At 33.3% G+C, this 25,231-nt stretch overlaps 1 protein-coding gene across 2 annotated transcripts in view; it reads right to left on the minus strand.

Moving 5' to 3' along the window:
- Window positions 1–519: 519 nt before the first annotated feature.
- LOC106717185 (inhibitory POU protein) overlaps window positions 520–25,231 on the minus strand; it is a 31,576-nt gene continuing 6,864 nt past the window's right edge. Inside the window, exons 2-4 of one of the 2 annotated variants that reach the window (XM_014510918.2) lie at window positions 11,661–11,717; window positions 6,116–6,298; window positions 520–1,254 (exon numbers count right to left, since the gene is read on the minus strand). In XM_014510918.2, the coding sequence (XP_014366404.1) occupies window positions 520–1,254; window positions 6,116–6,298; window positions 11,661–11,717 (975 nt within the window). The remainder of the gene's footprint in view (window positions 1,255–6,115; window positions 6,299–11,660; window positions 11,718–25,231) is intronic. The other variant, XM_014510919.2, reaches the window with a different exon arrangement.

The raw sequence follows: 25,231 nt of genomic DNA on the forward strand, positions 1-25,231 counted from the left end.
AATCTTAAGTGTTCATCGTCAGCTCCAACGCGCCACGATGATATTACTAACATTAAACACAGAATATTGATTATTTGCAAGGCACATTCTCTTAAAAATCCTGATTTTAAAATTTCATGTACACTTCGATGCTCTCAAACATCAACGCAAAATTAAATTTATGTACGACGAAGCGATTTTTATTTACTGGAATAATTTGTATATAATAAATTATATACCCTGTGTCTCGAAAAAAAAATTAAAACTCTTATTAATGAAAAATTTAATTGGCTCATGAGGTACTAAAATATCTACTCTAGTACTAAATTGCGATTGATTTGAGAGGAAGTGATAAAAGAATAAGATTAAAACGAGATCTCATTATTGCTTATATACGGTGTTTTTCGTTTTTTGACGCCGTTGCGATATATTATCAAAAGGCCCTTAAAGATCAATGTAGAGGCCGTGAGAGTAGCGGCCGGCGGCTTAGTATCCGTACCCAGCGCCAGGGTACAGCAGCGCCGCGCCGCCTCCCGCCGGTCAGTGCTGCGCCGCGAATTTCATCCGCTTCTGTTTTTGTCTCTGGTTGCAGAACCACACACGAACCACGTTCTTTTTCAAATCCAACTTCTCCGCGATGGCTGCGATCTTCTCCCCAGACGGACGAGGCTGCACGGCGAAGTAAGCTTCTAGACTTCGCTTTTCTGGAGCCGCTATCGAGGTTCTCTTTCTTTTCTTTTCGCCGGCTGGTAATACACTCGGCGCATCTGGATCTCGTCTTTTGTTTTTTGCTTGTGCCTCGGCTTCCTCTAGCCACGCTTGAAGTATGGGTTTTAAAGCTATCATGTTGTTGTGACTGAGCGTTAAACTCTCGAATCGACAAATTGTACTCTGAGATAGGGCCCCTACGCCTGGTAGTTTAAGGTTTGCGAGTGCCTTGCCTACATCGGCTTGTGTGACGCCAAGTTTGATCCTTCTTTGTTTGAACCTCTCGGCAAAGGCTTCAAGCTCTCGCGGATCGGTGTCGGTATCGGGATGAAGAGCAGCCGCCGGGTGGCCGAGGTGTGCAGGCGGGGCGTGAGTGAGGCCGCCGGGGTGATGATGGTGATTCATGACATGGTTCATTGCACCGTAGCCGTGCAGTTGATGATGCGGTGGTGCCGACTCACCCATGGGAGCTAAAGTTGTCATCGATGAAGAGGTTAAAGGATCGAGCATATCGAGTCCTTCCATACCATGGTGGCCCATCTGTGGAAAAAATGGCTTTTTGTAATCCTTTTTTATCATACTGTCAAAATTATAACGATTAAGAGGATTAGTAGAGAGAGAGGGTGTGACGGAATCATTATTGTTGTGCGCCGAATTAACTTCTGCATTCATGTTAAATCAGACATTTTATTGTAAATAAAGCAGGGGTGGTAACAATGGCGCTACTCGGGGACGATATGGCAACATAAACAATCATCTTTGTACAGATTTGCACTCATTCTTTATGAGTGCAAACACTCTTTTTTTTCAATAGGAGGGTGAGTCTGTTGTGACGTTGATTGGATGCAAGTGTTTTACCAATATGCTTATGTTGTTGACCGGCTTTGAAAAGAAAATGAGTATTTTAAGTACGCGAGTATGCGTATGCAGATGTATCAACTGTATTGTATTGAGTTAATCAATTGTTGTTCTCTAAACATAGTATATTATATGTTAAATATTTAATCTTATTTTTTAATTTTGAAAAGTATAGGTATGCGATGAATACCCAAAAATCTTGGTTCTCAATTACTAAAATGTCAGAGAACACGTAAAACACTAATTCCTTTTTAATTAAATTTATTTTCTTTAATAAATAAAATGAAGTAGAGAGGTCTCACTAAATCAATTGTCAATATGCCGGAGGCTATCTATCTCACTATACAAATAGGTCGTATGTCTTTCGCTAACAATTTTTCGGTGGCGCGTCCAGGGGTACTGTATTAGGTGCAGCCGGTACTGCGGAAAATCCCGGGGGAACGGTAGATCACAATTACAAGGCACTAGCCGCGTGTTGCACGTAAACTTACATGCCTCTAACGGTTTGCTTTGTTCCTTTTTATACCGTATACCTTGTCCTGAGATGTGGTTCTATCAAAGACAAACTTTATTTTTCTAATAAAAAATATTATAATTTACACTCGTGCTTTTATTAAACAAGCAACAACACACACATTTCGTAAAATATTTTGAACGAGTTGTATTCTGAATACATTACATATAGATATTAGATCATGTTAATATGAGTCATTTCGTGTTGCACTTTTCTCTAATTTTATCGAACACGACATCTAATTACTGGTATATCCATGCCTACAAAAACCGCAAAGGTTTCTACGCACAGGTGTATGAATTTCAAACGCGACTACAATTTGTTCGGTAGAAACACGATGGGGCGACATTGATGGGGCTTTGGCGTATGTCGTGGTATAATAATGTATCACCACCCCACTTTGCGTCGCTTTTCTATGATTACTAAGTAGGAAAATTACGTTACAATTTCATTTTACAAAACGCATATACATATGTTCAATTACAATGTATTCGCATGTGTCATGATTTACGGTATTAAAAATATATAAGTTCGACCTTGTTTCTTGAAATAAAACGTAGTGTGAATCAGAAGGATGTAACTAGACTTGTTCTGTCAAACAAAAAATTTTTATATAATTTATATTAATAATAATAAATATATTTATAAAAATACAAATCAGGTTTAAAGTAATGGTTTAACTGTACAAGCAAAATTATATTAAAAACCCTATTTCTAAGTCAATTTTAATTAATAATAATTTACTGTATTTAAATTATTTTTTCTTTTCTTGTTGTTTTAACAACGTTGACAAACGTTACGGTTACTTAGTAATTAATTTAAAATTAAACATAAACTCATACTATAATCACATTAATTACATAGAAATTTCCTTAAATAAATGTAGCAATGGTAACATTAAAAAAATTACTAAACACACTAAGCCCTAAGCAATCAAATCGATATGAACAACCCCACACCCCAGTAGCAATTGCAAGTGGATATTAAATAAATTATATTCCGTTAATAGTGATTTGTATCATAACGTTATGATTTGGACAAGTGGCCGAATTTATTCGGGGTACGACATCGTCGAGCCCCGAAACACGCGATCCTCCTCTGACATTTTTATTCGGTATTTTGTAGGAATGGAAAAACATTCACATAGTAGAGTGACTAAGCAAAACGAAAGTAAATGAAACATGTATTCGGTAGGTTTTATTTTAGTATTGTGTTACCTTATAAATAATTTATTCGGCTATTATTAATAAACAAAAATAATAGCGATCACAAAGACTGTCTCGATTGGAACAAATTACTTTTAGTAGAAATAGTTTTATACTAATTGAAATATTAAATGTGCATTAAATACAAAAGCTTGAATTAATTGACACTATCTAAAAACATATGCGATCTAGCCGCGTGTCGTATGGCCCCAACAATTTCCCCACCTCTTTCACATATGGAACATATTTGACACTAGCTTCTGTTGTACATGAGTAATGCTGGGTTTACACGAAGGCAGAACAGTGGGGCAGAGTAGACAGACAGTGCAGTACTTCTACTGTATCAATGCACACGCAGAACAGAACAGTACTGTTTTATCAATAGGTGTGTATTCAAAAAAAAGTCTACTGTTCTGCCTCACTGTTGTGTCCTCATGTGAAACTAGCATAAGTACGATATGAATGCATTACGAGTGCCACTAAAATGATGTTTTGAACGTCCATTGGGATCCGAACGCGCCGCTCCGAATCATGCCAATTCTTTCGAAACAGTAACAACATTTTACAATGCGGTGCATGAAAATTAATTAAACAAATATAACTATGACTTTATAAATTTTGTTATTTCTTATGCAATTTTTTTTAATAATGAAACCATGAATGATAACCAGATCGGTTATAACGGAGGTAATGGCCTCTGTTGAGTAGTCGCTTTTGTATCAAGCAATCTTTTAGTGTACAAACATTGTATAATCAATAAATCTGGAAAAATAGAGATCAACAAACACACAACTTTTTTTGCTATCCGTGTAAAGTTCTTATTTTAGTATTACAGTTTTTTGTTTTGTAGATACATTTTTTTATTTTCTTTACTCATTGTTTGAAAAAAATCTAAACGTTCATGCTATTAAAAACAAAAAAAAAGCGGCAGTGTATATTTTTTAAGCAACGTCGAACAACGAACTGCCATATCCCTCCAGACTTGTCCCAAGTGGCAGAAGCGACAATTGCACGGCAACCTAGTAAAAACGGCCGTATGTCCTGTACTCCCCCGAGTACACACTTGTTTTTTTATCTCCCCCTTTGCCGTAGTTTACTCCATGTTTAAGTTTTACTGTTTATTTAAGTCCTTTTTGTTGATAGAAAGGAAAAAAATGGTTTCCATTTTGAAACGAATTCAAGACACTGTAATACACTCCGTTAATATCTTCGTTTGATATGCCTAAAAAAGTTCTATTAAGTAAAAATATGAGTGAAAATATAAATTTGCATCTCGATGAAATAAATTATTCTCACAATTAAGTAGTGTTTTAGAAATTTCAACATTTCTTATAATGTTTTTTTTTTAAGTGATTGTAAAAGATAGGATCTATTACAATCATTTAAAAAAAACTTAAACTCCTCAAACCATACTGTTATTACTCGAAAAAATACATTTAGATATTGTTTAGTTCTACAAGAGTTTTAACTTTTTGATTGACGGAGATTTATATTATTGACGTCAACGTTGTTATAAAAAAGTATTTTGTACCCTTAATTAAGTATCACCAAAACTTTTTCCGGTATAAGTACTTTGTTAATTATTTGTCTACGCATAATACTATTTCATTAATCATGATTTCTCCTAATTTATTATATTAGCTTGCGTTAAAATTATTGTTTCAGCTAAAATATATTGTAACACTGTCAATTTTTTTTATATAGATTAAGGTTTGGATTATGCAGACAATGTACGCCCAGTCTCACTGTACGGGTTGTCGCGGTCAAAGTTTAATGTGATTAGATATAGAAATATATATGCGATATTCGAAATTGTAGAATGAAAATAAATTTATAAATGTCTTTTAAATAAATTTATATCTCAGCATAGTTTATTATTACTTTTAAAATCATGATCCATTTCCATCAGATCCATGTTGCTTTCCACTCCATAATTCCCAGTAATAAATTCGAGCTTAATTTTGTTTGTCTGTTGTTACCTAATTTTTGATCCCTATATTGTATCCATTTATTTAATGTTTAAGTATTTTATAAGTATCAAAGGGAAACACATTTATAGTAACCAATAGAGTCGTTATTCGTTCATCGACAGTGTATGAAAATACTAATTTTGTTTTTTTTTGAAACAATAAAGAACATGGTTTTTTCTTATAAACGCAACTTGTAATCCCATTTATAATCATGTAACAATATATTGAAGCGAAATTGTAGGGGCGGAAACACAATCGGCAACATTACATCGAACAGTGCATAAAATTACCTCATTTTTATAGTGTAGCGCATATATTTCTTACATGTTACAGCCCTCTCGTATACCCCACTCGGAGCAATTCCCCGAGGAATGAACCCTCCTTTACCGACATATGAACTCTCAAAGATTTTCCAAGGTGTATGGGGCATAGAGAAATGCATTTACTTCTATTATTATTATTTATGTCGCTACAGAGGCGAGGAGCGTACCAATTTGGCAACAATTTTATGAGTCCGCTTTAGTTTTATAGCAACGAAATTTGATTCGAATGATTGCTATCGACTTTACCTTTGATATGTCTCTACATGTATGTTATGGAATACAGATTTTATTACATACCGAACTAAGTTGAATTATTTCAGAATCTTAGAAGAAAATTTTTCGGTTGTTTTAAGAATTTAAAATACAATGAGCATAAGGTAGGTGCTGAAAGAGTAATACTTATCAGTTACTGTAGCCAAATAGTTTTCCGTATTAAATCGTCATCTAGGATTGTATTAGTGAATTTAGTATCGGATATACATTGAATGAAATAAGACTTGTGACTCTGGGCTTTGCAATGAAAACCTGGAACCACTGACTGTTTAGACACAAATGTACCTGATGCGGTCTAGCGTTGTGGGATGGTGGGCCTCCGACACCGTGATGGTAAACCATGTCGTGCTTGAGCTGCGGAAGCGGAGGTCCTGGCTGTGGCCCCGACTGGTGTTTGCTGATGTCGACCGCTGCTAATGCCTCCGCCCGACTCAGCAATCCATCGTTGAGGCCGCTGAAGAGATCGCCCTGAGGAAATACAACTACGTTATTTCAATAGTTTTAAATTCCATTAATTACATCAATGTATATAAATTAATAAGGAATTAAAACGTGTGGTAGTAATCTTCTGATAAAGTACTTTTTGAATCCAAACAAAATGATAAATAATCAAAAAGAACAACAACAAGAATAGTCATCAAATTAGTATATTAAATCTCGAAATCTGAAGCCGACAACTCTGGCCGCTACTCACCTCAACAATAATAAAAAGTTTGTTATACAAACGCAAATGCATACATATATCTAAGGGCAAAAAGCATAGTTACATGCAAACATCTTTTCTTTTGTATATGTATATTTTAGTACAGTCAAGGCCACGAAAGAAAATAATGGTCGACCGACGACTTTCCCATTTTTTAATTCATTCTCTAGAATTCCCACATGGTTATAGTTTTTTATTTTTATACAAACGTAAAATAAATAATACGCTACTAAATATGCACTATATCAACCAACATGGTTAGAGTACATACTTAAAATGTAAAATTCTACTTTCATTTGCTACGAAATAATAGTAATAATTTAAACTCAACAAAATTATAAGTCATGTAAATATAACTATGAAAATGATAATTGTATCACAAGTATAATCAAGTGCAAACAACCGTAGCTAGTTCAAAGGGCGGTCTAATTCGTGAGAGATATTACGTAGGCCACATCAAATAGTCATGGCTGTTCAACCAGCGGGCCGCGGACAGGGGTTTTTCTCGGATTACTTTAAATTATTTATGAGTGACTCTGACCCCGTATTCCTCTGCAACTCGTTACTTGCTTCCGCGGCTTCTCGAACTCGCTTTCGACAGATGCGGTGTGTGCCGCCTGACTCCCAAATAGGCAGTTTTATAGTGCCAGGGACCACTTTTAAAGTGATAGTTTCCCGTTTCGATTTACCGCCGGTGCACACGTTTGCTTCTTTATTCCGACCTCCTCTTACACGATACAGCTTGCATTTGAATTGCTCCAGTCCAAATTGAACTGTATTTCATTTTGTATGAGCAAAATATATTGGAAAAGTCGGATATTTTTTGCTTCAGCAACTTTTCGTTTCAACAATGAATTGTTGATAATATTTTTAAGCCATGCATATTAAGTTTCCAAAATGTAGTAATAAAATCTCATCAACCTTTTTTTACTTAATGGAATTAAATTTGGGCCTTAAAACGTAAAAAAAGTCCCATCATTTAAACCTATTTACGAACCGAACACATTTACCGTAAATTTTTATTGCTGTAGTCCTATTATCACGATATTTTACTTCGCTGCAAGAACTGCGGATAAATGTACATATGTAAATCAAAAATCCGAAAAAACACATTGGTATATTACATACGGCATTCGAACTCAGGACCTGAAAATTTCAAGCCAAGTTCTTAACCCCTGAGCCGATATACATATGTGTGAAATCAACCGACCCGCTCTGGACAGCGTGGTTGACTATGGCCTTGTCAACCCTTACCTAGGAAAGGCTCCGAGCTTCTCAGTGGGGGCGTATAGTGGGCTGAGGATGTATACTAGTATCAAAATATATCGCTATTTCTGTTATTTTTCAGACAATGAAAAGGGATAATATATTTTTATACAAGTGATTCGATCGTGGATAATAACATTTAGGTTCAACGATATTGTTTAAATGATCCTTCAAAATTTAGATTAATAACCAATCCAAAGCTATTTATTATTTTGCCAACCCTGTTAGGCTTAGTAAAATATTTAATTAACAATCTGTCCATTAGATATTCTCAAAGTCAATTAAGAAAATAAACTTTAAGTAAATTAATAGTATCAAAAACTAGCGATAAAATAACTAAAATAATAATAAAATGGTATTAAAAACTTACTAAAAACTTATCTTAGTAATTATCGGTGCTGTAATCAAGCGTGGGAATCAAAACTTGTCCTTTCACCCTTCACGAATCATTAGAGTCGTGTTACACAAGTGGCGTTACAAACTCCCAGCTGATTGCAATTGTTAAGCAAATCGTCCCCACCCTCAAAAGAGATAAAAAGTAATTTCAATTACTAGGGTAAAGCCTGTGAGCTACATCGATAATTACTGTTTCAAAAGCGCTTTTGTGCCAATTCTGATAAACTTTAAAATTAACGACCAAATGAACGAGAAAGTATTTAATGCTACGAATTTAAATTAAATTAATACTCACATATGAAAATGGGTTTAATTAAATAATATTTAATAATGTAATGAAAATTATAATTAATAAGCAAGTAATTTAAAAGCAAGGCTAACGTAGATAAGTTTTAATGAAATAAGCATAAAAGAAACAAATTTAGAACCTCCTTCTTGAAATCGGTAAATTAGTAAAATAACAGACACCGGTATTGTTTCAATAATTATAAACATGGCAACATTGATTAGCTGAATTGATTAAAACTGCGTAACACTACCTACAACTTAAATTGAAATATTCCATTACTATTATTACTCATCAACGTTCTCATTTTAGGGTTAACTGGCGACATCTCGTGATCCCCTGATACATCTGTGCGACGTAATGTCTGTATCAAGTGTCACAGAGATATAAGAGCTTTGGGTTTGAGGGGTCTTAGCACCCGATTAGTCAAACACACTATACAGATGCATACTAAAGTGTTGGATAATGTAGTATTCAATTTTACATAAATTTATTTTAAATATTCTTATGCATTTACAACACTGTTCTTTATAAACTGGAAAAAATATTGTAATGAAAAGAGTAAAAAAAATCTATGGCAAAATTATTTGATTTGACTGACAATGCAATTAATTCGAAAACTTGTCATAGCAACTAGTTTGTTGTATATATTCGTACGTGGAAAACCTAATTCTTTAACTATACATATACTTAATTATAAAAACATAATCGTGACTTAAATTGTAGGCAAAGATTTTATATAATCTCTATTAAACAGCACTTACTCGTACAAGGGTTGTTTAAACTTATATTTTGTACATAGAATAGAGTATTTACTTAATTAGAGACTTGACTAATCCCACAGATGAAGTCGTGAGGTGAATATAATTATCAACGTAAGGGTACGGACCCGAGTTATATAATACATACTCGTATTTGTTACCTGAATAGTTAAAATACGCAAGGCAAGCGAAGTAAGAATTTTTAGACGACACCTACACATTTCATACACACGTGCAATTAACCTTAAAAATAAAAAGCGTTGTAATCCCTATGATTCTCTTTGAAAAACATTTTTTTTTATTAGGTCTTAGGAGTCTTAGGAGGAAAGTTATGGTCAAGTGATAGTCACTATCAACGAAATATCTGATTATTGATTGACAGATCGTCTATTACCTTATTTAGTTGTACATCTACTACTAGTACTAGACTAGAATAATTGCTTACTACTACTACTAGAATCATTTTTTTGACTGGATTGAGGCAGATATAAAATTAATAAATAATGTAAACAATTTTGCATGCGAGTGTACCATCACAGTGGCGCTCAACAACGAGTAGGATTATACGATGTGCACTTAGCCGCGACGATTATGTTAGCCGGAGTAACAGAGGGTGAAAACAACGTTAATTTCATAAAAATTCAACTGTATTTTTTTTACTTTTAATGCTCTTTTTTCTTAAAAATAAAATTTTAATAAATTTCATTATTATAAACGCAATCATTATTTTCAAAATGTTTATTTGGTCTAGATCTACGTTGAATCATTAATTCTTGACGGATTGAAACGAACGTAACAAAGTTAACGATAATGAAAGAGTCGTAACAAACTCGATATTTCATTTGTTGAAAACATTTGTTGAAATTGAGTGTGTTGCTGAAAACAAATGAAAAGTCGAATTTGTTACGGCTAAACAATATTAATTGGAATGAATAGTATAAAAACGCGAAATTTGTTAGTAAATTTATTAAAAATATCTTATAGAACGATAATAGAAACAAAATAAATGTATCCGGCAGGCACGGAACTTACATGCAGCAACCGACAAAAACAAGACACACTTTTCGTCGTAATTATTCATTAAGCATTTTCGCTTACAGTCTGACATATCACGATACCAATTTCTGTTCTATTAATTATTATGTTACCATTTCTTCTATCGGTTACAATGGAAACGTAAATGTCAAAAGTAATGACGATTCCGAACATCCTTTTTGTATTATTTACACTTAAATTGCATACGTCCTTTGGTATTTTCCCGGAAGTAACGATCGGTAATTTTCTATTGTAATGATGTCCTAGCACGTAATGCCATAAACATATGCATTATAAATAAAGATAAAAAGTACCAGCATATTTTTAAAGATGACAAAATGGCAAATTTGATTTTGCGATATTTTATTATTAATGATACATTTACTGTGCACTTTCTATTATAGATGAAAATGATAATAATATTTAAATCTTTTAATGGCGTTTAAAATGTGAATTCACAAAAGCTTCGAATAAAACCCATTTGCTTTTATTACTATATATTTTAACGCTTCATGTAAAATGCAATTAACCTAACAAATTCTCCTTAATTAAATGTATTTCACGTTAAATGAGATAATAAGCTTACTCTACATTTAGTGGTCAAATATAACTGTTGCAGTCATAATTACAGCCTGTGACCATTTTACAATTAATTTCACTGTGTCACAGATTAATAATCATACTGAAAAATGGCTATCCTGGTTATACAGAGAATAAAAGACATTATTTCCCAATTCGGCACACGCCTTATGTACCATGTTATCACCTAATCCTCTTGACTTGTAATTATTATTACAGAATTATGTGAAATAATAAATTAATGTTAACCTATTTATATAAATATAAAATTGTAAAATTTAATAACTTCTCATTCAATGAAATACAATAGTGGCTTTAGCCTAACTATAAAATACCTAAATAATATTCTTAGTAAAACATATTTTCAATTCCACATAAACTTATCTAACGTTCTCTTATTTTTTTTTTTTTGATGTATGTCAATTTTCAACGTAGCCCCATCCACCATAATCTTCAAGAATCTGATGACCACTCCAACAAGTCCTATACTATAGAAAATTAAAACGATAAGGATTCATCCATAAAAAAACATGCAGTAGGTCTTCATCTTGTATACTCGTACTTAACTTTTAACGCAAAGCTCAGGAATAAAATAATCTTTGGCCAAAGATCGCTACATTTATTCGCTAAGCAACTTATAAATTAAAATTAACAGAAGCCAGATCATATCACATAAGGGCCGCGATGCATGAACAGCTCCAAGCAGTCGGAGTGATGTGGGCAGAATTGTTGCCACTGAGCTTGAAACTGATGCTGTCGACAACTTGAAATTGTTCGCGCGTAGCGGCCCTAAGTAATACTTACGTTATGCCTCGGCGACCATGAGTTGCACATCAGCGACGCGTCCTCCAATATTCGGCTCTGAAAATAAAAAACTTAGCTTGATTAATTTATTGTGCTTTTGCATGCATATTTATATTCACTGACAGTACGATTCTTTACGTCTATTATGCTGATGTTGGCAACCAGAAAACACTCTTGTTTGCATGAAATAGATTCAAATAAATCAGCCATCGGACACTACTTAGAAACATTTCCCTGCTTTTAATCGCCATTAGTGTTCATGTAAACCAAACAAATGCCACTTCACGTACGAGAGTGACAAACTAGACTAACAAATCTAATTTTATATTTATCTAATTTAAATCTAATCATATATTTTACATTGTTATTATAGGTAATAGTTTTATTAATAATAGTTGTTTTACATTGTACTTAATATTTAGTACAATCTCGCATATTATACAAATAATTTTAGACAATCCTAACAGCATTATGAAACCAACTGCAACCTTAATTTAATCTACTTACTTCACTTGTTTCTATATGTACAAGTGTATACAAAGTATGCACGTTATAAGTATTTGGTATATAAGTATTTGTTTCTTGATATCCCGTTTATTGATACATATTATTTAGTAAAATATTGGACCGGTAAATAGTAGACAAATTGTAACTTTTACGCCATCTAAAATAACTTAGTAAGATTTATACTATTACGATTATCAAGTAGCCATTTTGCTTAGAACATTTGATACGATTGAATCTATACAAATTTAATGAAGATAAAGAATAGATTGCAGTACAGTATAATTTCAATACTATAACGTATAATTTGAAACATTTAAATGGTAGTACTTAAGTTTTATACGTGTTTTCGACGCAGTTATTCGGTTACGCCCACACTTCTTTACGATACCTTAAAGACTTCTTAATGCTTAGACAAATATTAGAACGCCTTTAACGTCCATTACATGTCACATTGCCTTTAGATCACTGTGTTCATTCAATTAACATTTGTAGCATTTTAGTCATTTAAAAACACTATTAGAGTTCAGTACTATTAGTTAACTGGTACAGAAAATAAAATAAAAACTGGTAACTTTTACAATTGATGTTACTAATTTATAATATTTACGGTTATTATTCCCTAGAATAAGTAAAATAAAAGAACAAATAGAAGTACTCGTAGAATATGAATGATGAAGAGTGGTAGAGGATTAACTCTTATCAATGTTCATTATTGATATTGTGGTATTGATTTCACTTAATTACGACCATTCCAAAATCAAAAGATACAACATTTTATTTAGAATTGTTAATAATATTATATTAAAAATAATAATGTTGAATTTATGAGAGGATATTCAAATGAAAACATGTTTAATTAAAATGTGATAGCCTTTGAACTTGGATTGACGAGATATACATTTCATTTTAGCAACCGAAAAACGTTGTTGCGAAATATGAGAGTAGTCCAGAGTTCAATGTGACATCTTCCGCACGACTCCGCTCCTGGTCTCGTAAATAATTAATTCTTAGCCCTTTGCCGCGCCTGTTAAATGGCCTGACTAAATAAGGGAGGGTCCACCCCCCCACGCTTTCCCAAACCGAACCCCTCACACCCCCCTGACCGAACCCACTGAAAACTTTTAATACAGAACGTTTGTTGTGCATAATTTTCACTACTGTTAGAGGAAATCACCCCGAGGTGACGCGCTTACAAGCCACGAAATTATAATTTAGTCATTAATTAATCTAAGTTACGATGTATTAACATAATCATAACCACACATGACTTTAAATTACTTTGATAGATGATTGAATGATCGTTTAATTAATAAAAATAAATATATTTTTAAAATACTCATTGTATACATCAAAAAATAACTTATTGACATACAGGTTAACAGAACACACAAAAATAGTAAATAAAAAATCTGTCTTTAAATTTAAAATTTCATGTCGAACTAAAACTTTTACCAAACACTATCTGTACTATAGCATTAATCTTTAAGATGATGATAAGTAAGAAAACGGGAATGGGTTTGAAAGCTTAAGGAGTTTAGAGTTTGAACTATCTTCATAAACCTAAAATAAAGAGTCATCTCATAGTTTATGCCATTTTTGTTAAGTAATGAAACTAATAAAACCAATTCTTTTCAATTACACAATAAATCTTGCAAAAACGTATAAGAAACATATATTTTTATGCAAATACTCAAATCTTTTTTATACATATAATTTTGTCCTACTCGTATAATCAATTACGGCGGCAAGTACTCTGTAGCGAGTTTACTAAAGTAATTACTCACTATTAAGGCTGACAATTTAATTTACGGGCACGGCTATCAGTATGGCGCCACCTGATCTGTTTCACACGAAGTAGGAAGTTTAAAACTTAAAGTTTAAAAAACGCGCAAAGCACTCACGCCTATGCCCGCAATTACACCGACATAATCGTACCCAAAGTACCCGAGAACTTTGAACAATCTTACCTAAATCATGAGAGAATGAGCCTTAAATTTGCCAAGGAATTTTAAAGCTTTGATAAAGGGAGACGACAATTTCTAATAAGCGAGGAAGGAAAAGGACGGATAGTCGAAGATTATGGTAATGACGATAAAAATACCCAATGAGGGTAGCGGTACTTAGAAGCAATTTACAGATATTGTATTTAATGCTTCGGAGAGGAGTTATTTTGGGGTAGGGGTCTTGAGAGGGAGGCGGCTTTTAAAAGACTCGGATGCGAGCTGGATTTTGTGAATTGATAATTGGGGTGCACTCTATCGACAGTTTCGAACGAGGTTTAACGTGTATGCCTAATGGATTTTTACTACAACAGTTCTGACGTTGAACTGTTGAAACAACTTTAGGTACTAAAAGTTTTTAATACCACTTTAATATTTATGATAATCTTATATAATAATATTAAAACAATACGAATGATCGTATTCATATTGAGTTATATTTATTTATTGTTTTTCTCTATCGAATAAATTTTAATCACAATATCAATACTTGGACGTTAATATGACACGATAAACAATTAATTTTACACGAAACATTTAATTATAACATGCAGTTAATATGCAGCTGAATTCAGATTGGCAAGTAAAAAAACTGACGTTTAAAATTCCGTTCTATTTTTGCAATAGGTAATTCCACCTTAAACCTCCACGTTAAAAACTTAATAAGCTGATTAAAAAGTTGACGGGAATTGCTGTATCAGCTTCATCTCGAGAAATAATCAAAGTTCTAGATTTACTCCTCGTATTTCTACAGTTCAGATTTTTTTATCATAAGGTGGCTTATTTGATTTAACAACTATGCCAAAAAACATCTTAAGCTTTAAACTATAGTTAAAAGAATATTTATTTGAATAAAAATCTATAGTTTTCACTGTTCGTTTGAAAAACACTGGACACATCGTATTGTAGCTTTAGTAAAAAAATGTAATTCATTAAAAAGTCAGCAAACTACCTAACTATATTTTCCAATAATTAACTGAATCATCAAAATAGATTCATGTGTAAATAAAAACGTCAGTTCAGGAACATCATTCACATTTTACTAATATTATAAATGCGAAAGTTTAGATGGATATATGGATGGATGGATGTTAGTTAGAAGGTATCTCTGGGAGGGTTCAACGTATCTTTGACATTTGTCAACTATGTATAACATAATCTGGAAAAACTAAGCGGCTACTTATTAAAATTTCTTTATTCTAGATGTATAACTGTATACGTAGGTTAGTAAGGGTTAATCAGTTAAGATGTAACAATAATCGTTAACGAGTTTCATTAGCAGCGCGCCATTCACGTTACGACCACGGCTGTCTCAATGTGGCCGTAGATATTGGAGGTACTTAGTTTTATAGACACTGGAACGCTTAAGCCATTTAATGGTTGTGCTATTTCGCTAGTGCACTGAAATAAGAGCCTATTACCGCAATAACAAACACTGTTAGTATACCTAATTAACAAAACAAAGTAAGTCTTTTTATATCGAAAGAGATATCTATAATTGTTAGTTATGTATGTATATACTTATAAAAAATTGTAAGAACCTTTATTACTTTATCTATTCTTATTTTAATAATTTATGTACAAAAAAACGGATCTTAACAGAGGCTCGTTTTACGAGTTATGTTATGTTATGTAGATATTTCTTCAATTATTCCTTACAGATCAGATTATAATGCAATCTAGGCAACTAGGTTTGGGACAAGGAAAGCTCTTTAAATTTTTTGACTTTCATAAAATATCGATAATTGTAGGAGGTTGGAAGTTTATAAAAAAAATACTAAATTATAAATCAAAATTCAATGTCAAAACATGTACTTAATTTGTAACTCGTAATCTTATTAAAGCAACTTCTTGTTCAAAAGTAAATCGATTAGATCAATTTGTACATAATTTATTCAAGAACTTTGTAGGTAGCTACAATTCGTGCCGGTCAAGTTGATTAAAATTTACAAGATACTTTAGGAGGCTGTCTTCATTAGGCAATTATCTTGTAACTTCAATGCACACTAATGAATTAACGAACATTTTAACCGATACCGGTAAGCATCGAATTGCATTTAAGTTTCAACGAATTTAAGAGAGTAGCAGATTTCGAATTCATTGCTAAATTGAAATTACTAGGAATTGCATTTAACTCGAGCGTCAGCCGCAAAACATTTGAACGTTGTACCTCTTAACAGCATGGTTTACGAAAGAGTAGATGGAAGCATAACGCCGCTGAAATTTGTAGTGCGCAATACAAATTTCAGCGCAACTGGGCGGGCCTGATCAATATAGGGCGGGGCTTCAGATTTGACGCTGCGTGCCGGTCTGCGCTCTACACCAGTCTAATTGATTGACACAGACGGACTGACAGCCAGACGCACGCCGTTTTGGCGGCTTTTTATTGTGTCCTTTGAGGGGAGACTGAGCGATACGGAATGAACGTAATGGTGATTAATTTCATGTAATTATTGGCTATTGAAAGGAGGCAGTTTTTATGCACTATTATGGTATCTTTGTACTAGTTAATAAAAAATTGTCTAACGATTCCTTTTTTGTGAAGAGAATATGATTTATAACATATACATGTACGTCTATATTTTTAGGGGAAGTACAAGTAAATAAAAAAAAAACATCTGACAAAAAAATTTAACATTTTTCCAATAAATAGTACAAAAATATTGAAATATATATATCACAAGTATAAGTAATTACAATTTTACAACTAAATGAAAATTAAAAATATAAGCTAACAAAACTATGAAATAAAAAGAAAAGTTTTAACAAAAATAGAAAATATTATTTTATTTATTCTTGTGACGGTGTGAAATTATTTGATTATTTCCTACAAATACATTATTAATATGAATAATTAACATGATTTTATCCGGTATCGTCAGATGCAACACCATGCTTATTTTATTGATAATAATCTGCGAATTTGTTACTTACCAATACTAAAATCGTAAACGTAAATTAGTTGAAATGAACCGAACGATTACAATAAATCACTGATCTTAGGTGATACATTTTTTTTAAAAAAAGCTCAGTCTCTCATAGGTTAAATAAGGGTGACAAAATTTATATCACGTAGTTCTATATGCTTCGATACATTACAATTAAACAATCTATTTACCATAACAACAATATCTATTTTATATACCCAGAATGCACTAACTATAGTATAAAAAATGAGATAATAATTTCTTACTTGAAACAATTAAATCTTACTAATTTTATTATTTCGAATGTTTGCATGTAGGAGTTTAGAATGGCTAAACGCATCTCGCTGAAATTCGACATAAATAAAGAACATAGTCTCTAAGAACACACCACTAATTAAGTTTTCCTCTAATTCAGCGCGAACGGAGTCGCGAGTTACAACTAGTTAAACTATAAATTCCTTCTTCGGAATTAAAGTGCAACGAATAAAGCCCGCTACACTTATTCAGCTAGAAAACTAAGTACTGTACAGTTTAACTGACTGTAAAAATGTTGCCTAAACACTTACTATTTAACTGTGCAATTCGATTGCAGTTATCTAAAACTAAAGGTGTATAGCAGTCTTAATTTTATAAACGTACCAATTTATAAAATATCCCCTTCGCTACTTGGAATTTTCTTTGTTGGTAATAACTTTAACCTGATCGATCGTGCATTGGCAAAGTTCAGGTACGTATCTGTCACAAGAAGCCACAAATCTGACAGTAACGAAGTTAAACTTATTCTATTTACTAAAATAGTTATTTGTTTCTTTTTTCATGTAAGTTGTTTTATGTATCTCCGAAAAAAGTCTTCGGTAATGATATTATTTTATCACGAATTTTACATTATTCTGAGACATAATTATCTTAATAATTATATATTTTTTATTGAAAAATTATTAATCAATATATATATAATTTAGTAAAATTATATTTCTTAAAATTAAAATAAAGTGGCGATCGTGCACAAAACGATAGGGTGTCAAAACTCATCGTTTTGCAAAATCATAACAGATGCACCGTTATAAAATAACACTCATAAAAACATTAGGGGTTGAAGTAATGACGCCGATAATTATCAAACTACCCGCAATACACTTGACATGTTTGTGAATGAGCGCCGGAAGCCGGGGTGAATCCGGCTCGGTCACGTGACCGCACCCCTCCGCCATCTTGTTTTAACTACACACTTCCGTTGCGGTGCACGTAAATGCAGCGGTCGTCAACGGTCGGTGAATTGTATTAAAGTTTTACGACAAGTGCTAGACTACTTTAGCGGTTTAACCAACTACCCGCCTCTTGTCAATTATTGTGGTAATTTTGTTTACGCTTTTGTTTTATTATTTTCTATGTTAAAATTTTTGTGAATAATGAATATTCACAATCATTAAATATGTAATTTGTCTGCCAAAAGTTTATGACAACCCTCGGAACCTATGGTATGAGAGACAGAATCTTTTTAGGCTTTCAGACGTTGTAATACATTATAAATTCATTTTGACTCTTTGCGGCTATTTAAGAAATTAGCTACTCTTATTAATCGCAATTAATACTAAATCTATTGTATGTAAATAAACAAAATTCTTAGCAAAAACACCGCGGGAAAGAGTTTAATACTATTACTGTCAAAGAACTGAATAAAACTGGATTTAGAAACCAAAGCTTCGACCGAATCGATCCCGGACAGTTATGAAAAGGTCGCATTTGAGGGAGAAAAAAGAAAATCCACCTAAGCCTCTAACTGGGGAAAACCTCCGCACGTTTCTTCAAAGAAAATATTTTCTTGGATGTCGCGTAAGTTTTGTTTGCACTCACGGCTACAGGGCTGCATGTGTACAAAAGTGTCGACATCCTTGATCAGTTGGAATAAAGTCGAATATCTTTTGAATGATTATAGAATAACAGGAAAATAAGGTGAGTAAAAACCGCCATAGGGGACGACAGCGAAGCTTCTGTCACCGACTATCAATATCGGCTGTAAACTGACGTATGGGGTAGCAAAGGCCGCCTCAAATCGATAAATTGTGTTCACTTACAACTTAAGAAAGTTCTGACGACTTGATTGGCTTTATTGACATATTTCGTTTGAAATTTACCCACTTCGTGTCGAATTTTTTCATAAAAAACAATATGAGTCAGTAAGATTGTTAAGTTACTTCACAATAATACCATTATTTTAATGAAAATATGATAAAAAAAACAAACAACATCTTAGTTTGTTTTAGTTTAATAAAAAAAGTCTGTGAAATATTTAACAGTTAAAAAGCTGTGATTTTATGGAAAGCTTTTTCGATGTATTAAATATATTTTGGGTTAATACCAAATGTTTGTAACTTCTATGTATTGTGTAGAGAAATCGCGTGCCTGGGACCGGAAACCGTACTGTCCCCAAATCATAGCCGAGTGGTGACCACCACGTCGCACGTGCTGCTAATTACTGCCACCGCTTGTTTATAATCATAACTCTCCACTAAAACAATTAAATAAAGAGTATATTTTGTTTCGACGTTATCGTTTTTTTTTTATTATAAATTATTAAATAAAAGCTAGCCATCCACGTTTGATGGAAAACAAAATAGTCTAGATTAATAATAAACAAGCTTCTTTTAATGTGGTTTTCAGATTTTACACGCAAAAATGGTCATATTATACCCAACTCGAACACTTTAATTCCATCATCTCCTTGACCTTGTCCTACTTACGTAGGGTCGGTGCACCAGGTTTCCGTCCTCCAAATGAATCTGTCTACCGTCATCTCCATTGTCACCCCCTTCTTGAACATGTCAATTTTCACGCAATCCATCCTTCCTAGGCTCTACCGGTGTACCCCTCTACACTCATACTTAACGTTCTCTTTGCCACATGCGATTCTTCCTTCCTCATAACATGCCCATAGCACGCTAACCATTTACGTCTCAATTTTTCTACTACCGGTGCTACTTTCAGACGTCCGTTACTTTACTTCCTTAACTGGAATACTTTAATATAATGATTTCAAGTGGCATGAATAGAAAACTAAAATTGAAACTGCTAATTTTTTAGTATATAAGTTATTGTAAAAAAAAATTTTAAAATAAAATTATATTATAAAAATTAAATATTCATCGATGATAAAAAATCAATGTAATTAGAACAGGTGGGGTGGCGTGTGAGTATGCACATGGCCTGGCATTGTAAACAAGGTTTATGATACGTTGAAACAAATGTGCCGATTTTACACCTTCAGTTGAAACAATAACAACAATTTATATGTAAAGAAACACACGCCTTATTTAAAAACTTTACTGGATATAAATAATCTCTACATTATACGAATAGTTTTGAATCGTTAATAGTCTCGGACAGTAAAAATAAATACATTTGATAGACAGTATAGAAGGCGGAATAAATAACTGGCTTTTTCCGACAATAGCGGCTGAGTATCTATCGCTTAAATTATTTATTTGAAATCCTGCACATCTTTAAATCATTTCAAGCGCCAATGGCCTAATGGTTAAGGCATGGACTTAAAATATAGCAGTCGTGTGTTTGATTCTCGCAGTTCGACTTTACCTAAGAAACTTTTTAGGGGAAAAAACTGTTAAGATATTTAACTTGATACAAGCTGTTTGATTAAAACTTTAAAGGTACTATTAGACTACAACAATATACATGACACACTGAGTGTATACTTCGAATGTCTCTATCTGTACAAACACGAGTGTCTCTGATTGCAACATTTATTGCAACGCAATGATAAGTGTCGCTTCAACTGTTGTGTAAAAATTCGTTCAAGTGTAAACAGAACAGATCTTAATGTCGGAATTTATGTCGTAGTACGTACAATTATATTATAAGTATTTAAAGTGAACTAATCGTTATCACAGTTTAATGAAAAGAAAATTGAAAAGATACTTTTATAACAGTAACAAAGGACGCTTTAAAATATTTTTAAGATTGGCATAAAGAGTAAGTTTAATTCAAAGCATTTAAGGTGTAGAGCATAAAGAAATCCAACCGCCCCTCGACCCCGCGCCAACGAGCTGTCAAGTTACGACTGTTCACCGCGGCCTCTCGTAAAAATGATAACACGCATAAATTCACCCCTAAAATGTAGATATGATAATATGCATCCGATCAGCCCAGGCGTGATTCGAGGAATCGTTGAATTATTCCTTATCTCGCCACTGTATTTTATTTGCTTTATACTTTTTCTTACAATATTCGTTGTAAAGGATTTTTTATTGATTCATCAGACCGGCTTTAATAAAGATAATCTTTTACATGTATTTTTACAAATTTCAGAACCTATTAAATGATTGTCGAATTCAATCAATACGATTGTTATTGCAAAGCTCAGATCGTGATCTATGGTTCTTTTATTGCAATACCAAACAGACTTCTTTGTCTCTTCACTGTTAAAATATCTCACAATTCTAATTCAAATGACGTCACGAAAATTCATAATAAATATAGCTCATATTTCTCACTCAATTAATTATATTTAAGCTCATTGTGATATTAAAACGTTATTAAAGTCGGTAAGAGAAGTGAACATGGCGGCTTATTCAGGGCGGAGTGCATATCTCTCCCGTGGGCACCAAGTTAATTTCAAGTTTACGAAGCGCCGCCGCCGTTCTCTCAGTTATTAAAATGGCAACGTCTTACAGCTTAACAGGTTTTGGTAACTCCGTTCCTAGAGAAAAGTTGTTATAAGCGCCGTTAACATTACACAAGCGCAAAAGCATTGTACAAGTGAATACAATACAATATAATGGAATAAAACTGAATAATTTATTACATGTCAAAGACCTTAATTTTATATACATATTTAATTGGGTTAATTAAAATGAACTCTAACGTTATGTCGTATAGACGAAATAATTTTCCCAAAAATTATACTTTTATAGATCAAATACTATTTCCTATTCTAAAGAAACGACTAGACTAGTGTGTACGTAGTATGAATGTTGAAGAAGCCACGGGAAATCCGCAGTAGATCCTTACCCCTCTGACTCCAAGCACGGGTGTAATACTTAAAAAAAACTCTAGGTAGGAGTCCATAATATGAAAGAGAGTAAACTAATATCTATAACAGTTAATGTAACAGCTTCGCGTGAGATTTAAACAAGCAAAACCTGTAGAGGTTTTAATGAAAACAAATCTTACTAATATTATAAATTCGAAAGTTTAGATTGATGGATGTTTGTTTGTTAGAAAGTATCTCCACAAGGGCTGCATGGATCTCGATGAAATTTTGGCAGTAGAACTTATCCTGGAAGAACACATAGGATACTAATTAAGTTTTTTAATTCCGCGCGAACGGAGTTACGGGCGACAGCTAGTAAAGTAATAAAAACAAAACAATTTTCCATATACTCGTATATAGTTAGTGAGGAATTTTAAATAATTTCATTCGAGAATCAGTGCAGTATTAGATTTGTGTGTCAAGTTCAAACCTATAAATAAGCAATGCATATGTCTGTGTTCTAATTAAGAGTTCTCGCTGCTTCTATTTAATAATGTATTGATTATTTCTTAACGTGGATTTTCACGGCCAAATACCAGTACAAAAATTTGTTTCAATCTTTTTAATTCTCATCAAATAAACTATTGTTTGAAGATCAGTATTATAATTTAAATCAAGTGAATTGTTTGCTAGTTTGTCTCATTATTCTATAAGAATTCACTTAAAACAAAAAAAAAACAGTTCTTTGTCTATAATTACAATTAAAGTTGAGTTCCACCATTTTATGCTTAAATCGTAATCCGTCGATGAATAATGAGATTGTGCTGAAGCAAAGGTTTTGAAATCGGTTTAAATCCGTCACAAGTATGAAAGCAGCTTAATTGAGTCCGTGGCGGTGGATGAAAGCCAATCGAGTAAGCTGTCGCAGTGGGAATCACTAATAAAGACCGAGTTTCCCATCGCTAATCTCAAAGCCTGCTAAGTATCCTGAATTTGGCGAGATTTTCAAAAATAATGTTAATCAAAATACAACTAAACTATTTTCGAGTACTAGTTAATACAATATTCATGTTTGTACTTATATTTTTTTGACGACCGTGTATGTTTTAATTTATTGGTTTAGAAGAGATGACAGAGGTTAAACAGAACTGGACCAATTATTTGTATACTAAACTAAAAATGTAAATTCTTGGCCAGTTATAAACGTTTTATTATAATATGTCATGAAGTTAATAAATTATTGAATAGAATTTGGCAGTTTATTGTCGGTTACGATGGCATTATTTATTTAAGATGAATTCAAACATTAGTTTACCGGTTGTTTATACTCAATATGCATCGTAATTTAGATTTTGAAACCAGAAACAGCAATTACATTGAATCTTCATCGATTTCATGCGGCTACAAATGCCAGCAACAATTGTACGGCTGGTTTAATATCTACATGGTCGTTTGCGTAGTTTGAACCGCCGCATTAACGGCTGATAAAGATGCATGGAAGAGGAAAACATACTCGTAGACAAAAGAGCAGTTTGATGATAGTCGTTTGGTCCTAAAAAATGTTCCTGTGTCTCCGATTAAATGTTTATTAAAAAAGTATTAAATAAAATAAAAGCCGATTCACACTCTTTAAAGAGGAAAAGTTGCAGAAGTGGAGTTTGCGGGCGACAAACTATTCGGTTAGCGGTGCGCACTCAATTATGACTTAACTGCACCACGAGTTAACTCGGTATGTGTCGCTAACTGCAAGTTAAATATTCACCGCTCCGCCGTATTGTGTCGCGTTTGAGCAGCACCCGGGCGACGAAAATAAGCAAAAGTGCTTCAATCGAGTTCAGAATATGAGCATTCAACTACTCAATGACATCTTACTAAAATAATGAATGCGAAATTTTGAATGGAAGAATGGATTTATGTTATTATGTAACTCTAGGACAACTTAGGATATGGCAAACTGACCAGAATATGGCAAAACAGAAATGTGTCAAACGCCACTAAAACCAGGCTAGTGCGTGCTTTAGTCTTCTCGATATTTTTGTACGGATCAGAATCATGGTATATTCCAGCAGCCGACCGAAAGAAAATCGAGGCTTTTGAAATGTGGTGTTGACGGAGAATGTTGCGCATACCATGTACAGCAAAAAGAACCAACAAGTCCATTCTCCGTCAACTAAAGATTAGCGCGCGCCTATCCACTACTTGCTACCGATGAGTCCTCAGTTACTTTGGCCATATTACCCGGAGAAACAGACAATCTAGACAAACTGGTTGTAGTAGAGAAAGCTGAGGGTAAAAGAGCAAGGGGACGATCGCCTATCCGTTGGTCTGACCAAGTCCAGACAATATTGGGACTCAACATTCCGACCGCCATGACACGCGGGATGTCGCGGGTAAAAGCTAGTATATTATAAAAATGTTCTGTTCCCATGTCGCATTATATTTATTTATTTTTATTATTCATATAAAAATTTAACTTAAAATAAACACTAAGTATTTTATAAAATCCCAAGTGGATCTTACTAAATTAGCTAGTGTTGTTTACGGTGTTTTAACAATGTTCTTTTTAAAATGACTTGTAAAACCCTGTATCCTACATTTTTAATGGGGAGAAAAACTGCCTTTTGCTCACTATAGATGTTGATGATTGACTGATCTCTATAGCCCTTCGTACACAACGCAACGTGAATGTTCGAAATCCAACGATTTTAGTCACTAGCCGACTTACGCAATAAAATGTCATAAAGATTTGTTTACAGCGCCCGAAGCCGACATATCTATTTGTTATCGCCAACGACAGTCGCTCCCAAACTGTTTATCGAGATCGTCGTTAGAAGTCGCTGAAATTTTCAGGATGGATATGGTCGCTATGCCTGTACTAAACGAATAGACGACTCGCGTCGACGATTCAACGATGCACGACGCAACTATACAATATTAGTTTCGACGATTTACGTTCCTTGTGTATGTACGATGGGTTTTATTCTCTCGACAAATGTTTCTGTTCTCTCCATATGGTTTTACCTAATAATACATACCGTTAAGAATTGATTAAATAGAACGTCCTTTGTTGTTAAATTGATGTCAGATAAACGTAATATCTTAAAGTGTTTCCTTCTAAAATATTAAATATTAATCTTATGCAACGCTTGT

Source organism: Papilio machaon, chromosome Z (assembly GCF_912999745.1).
Source record: "Papilio machaon chromosome Z, ilPapMach1.1, whole genome shotgun sequence".
NCBI classification, from domain to species: Eukaryota; Metazoa; Arthropoda; class Insecta; order Lepidoptera; family Papilionidae; genus Papilio; species Papilio machaon.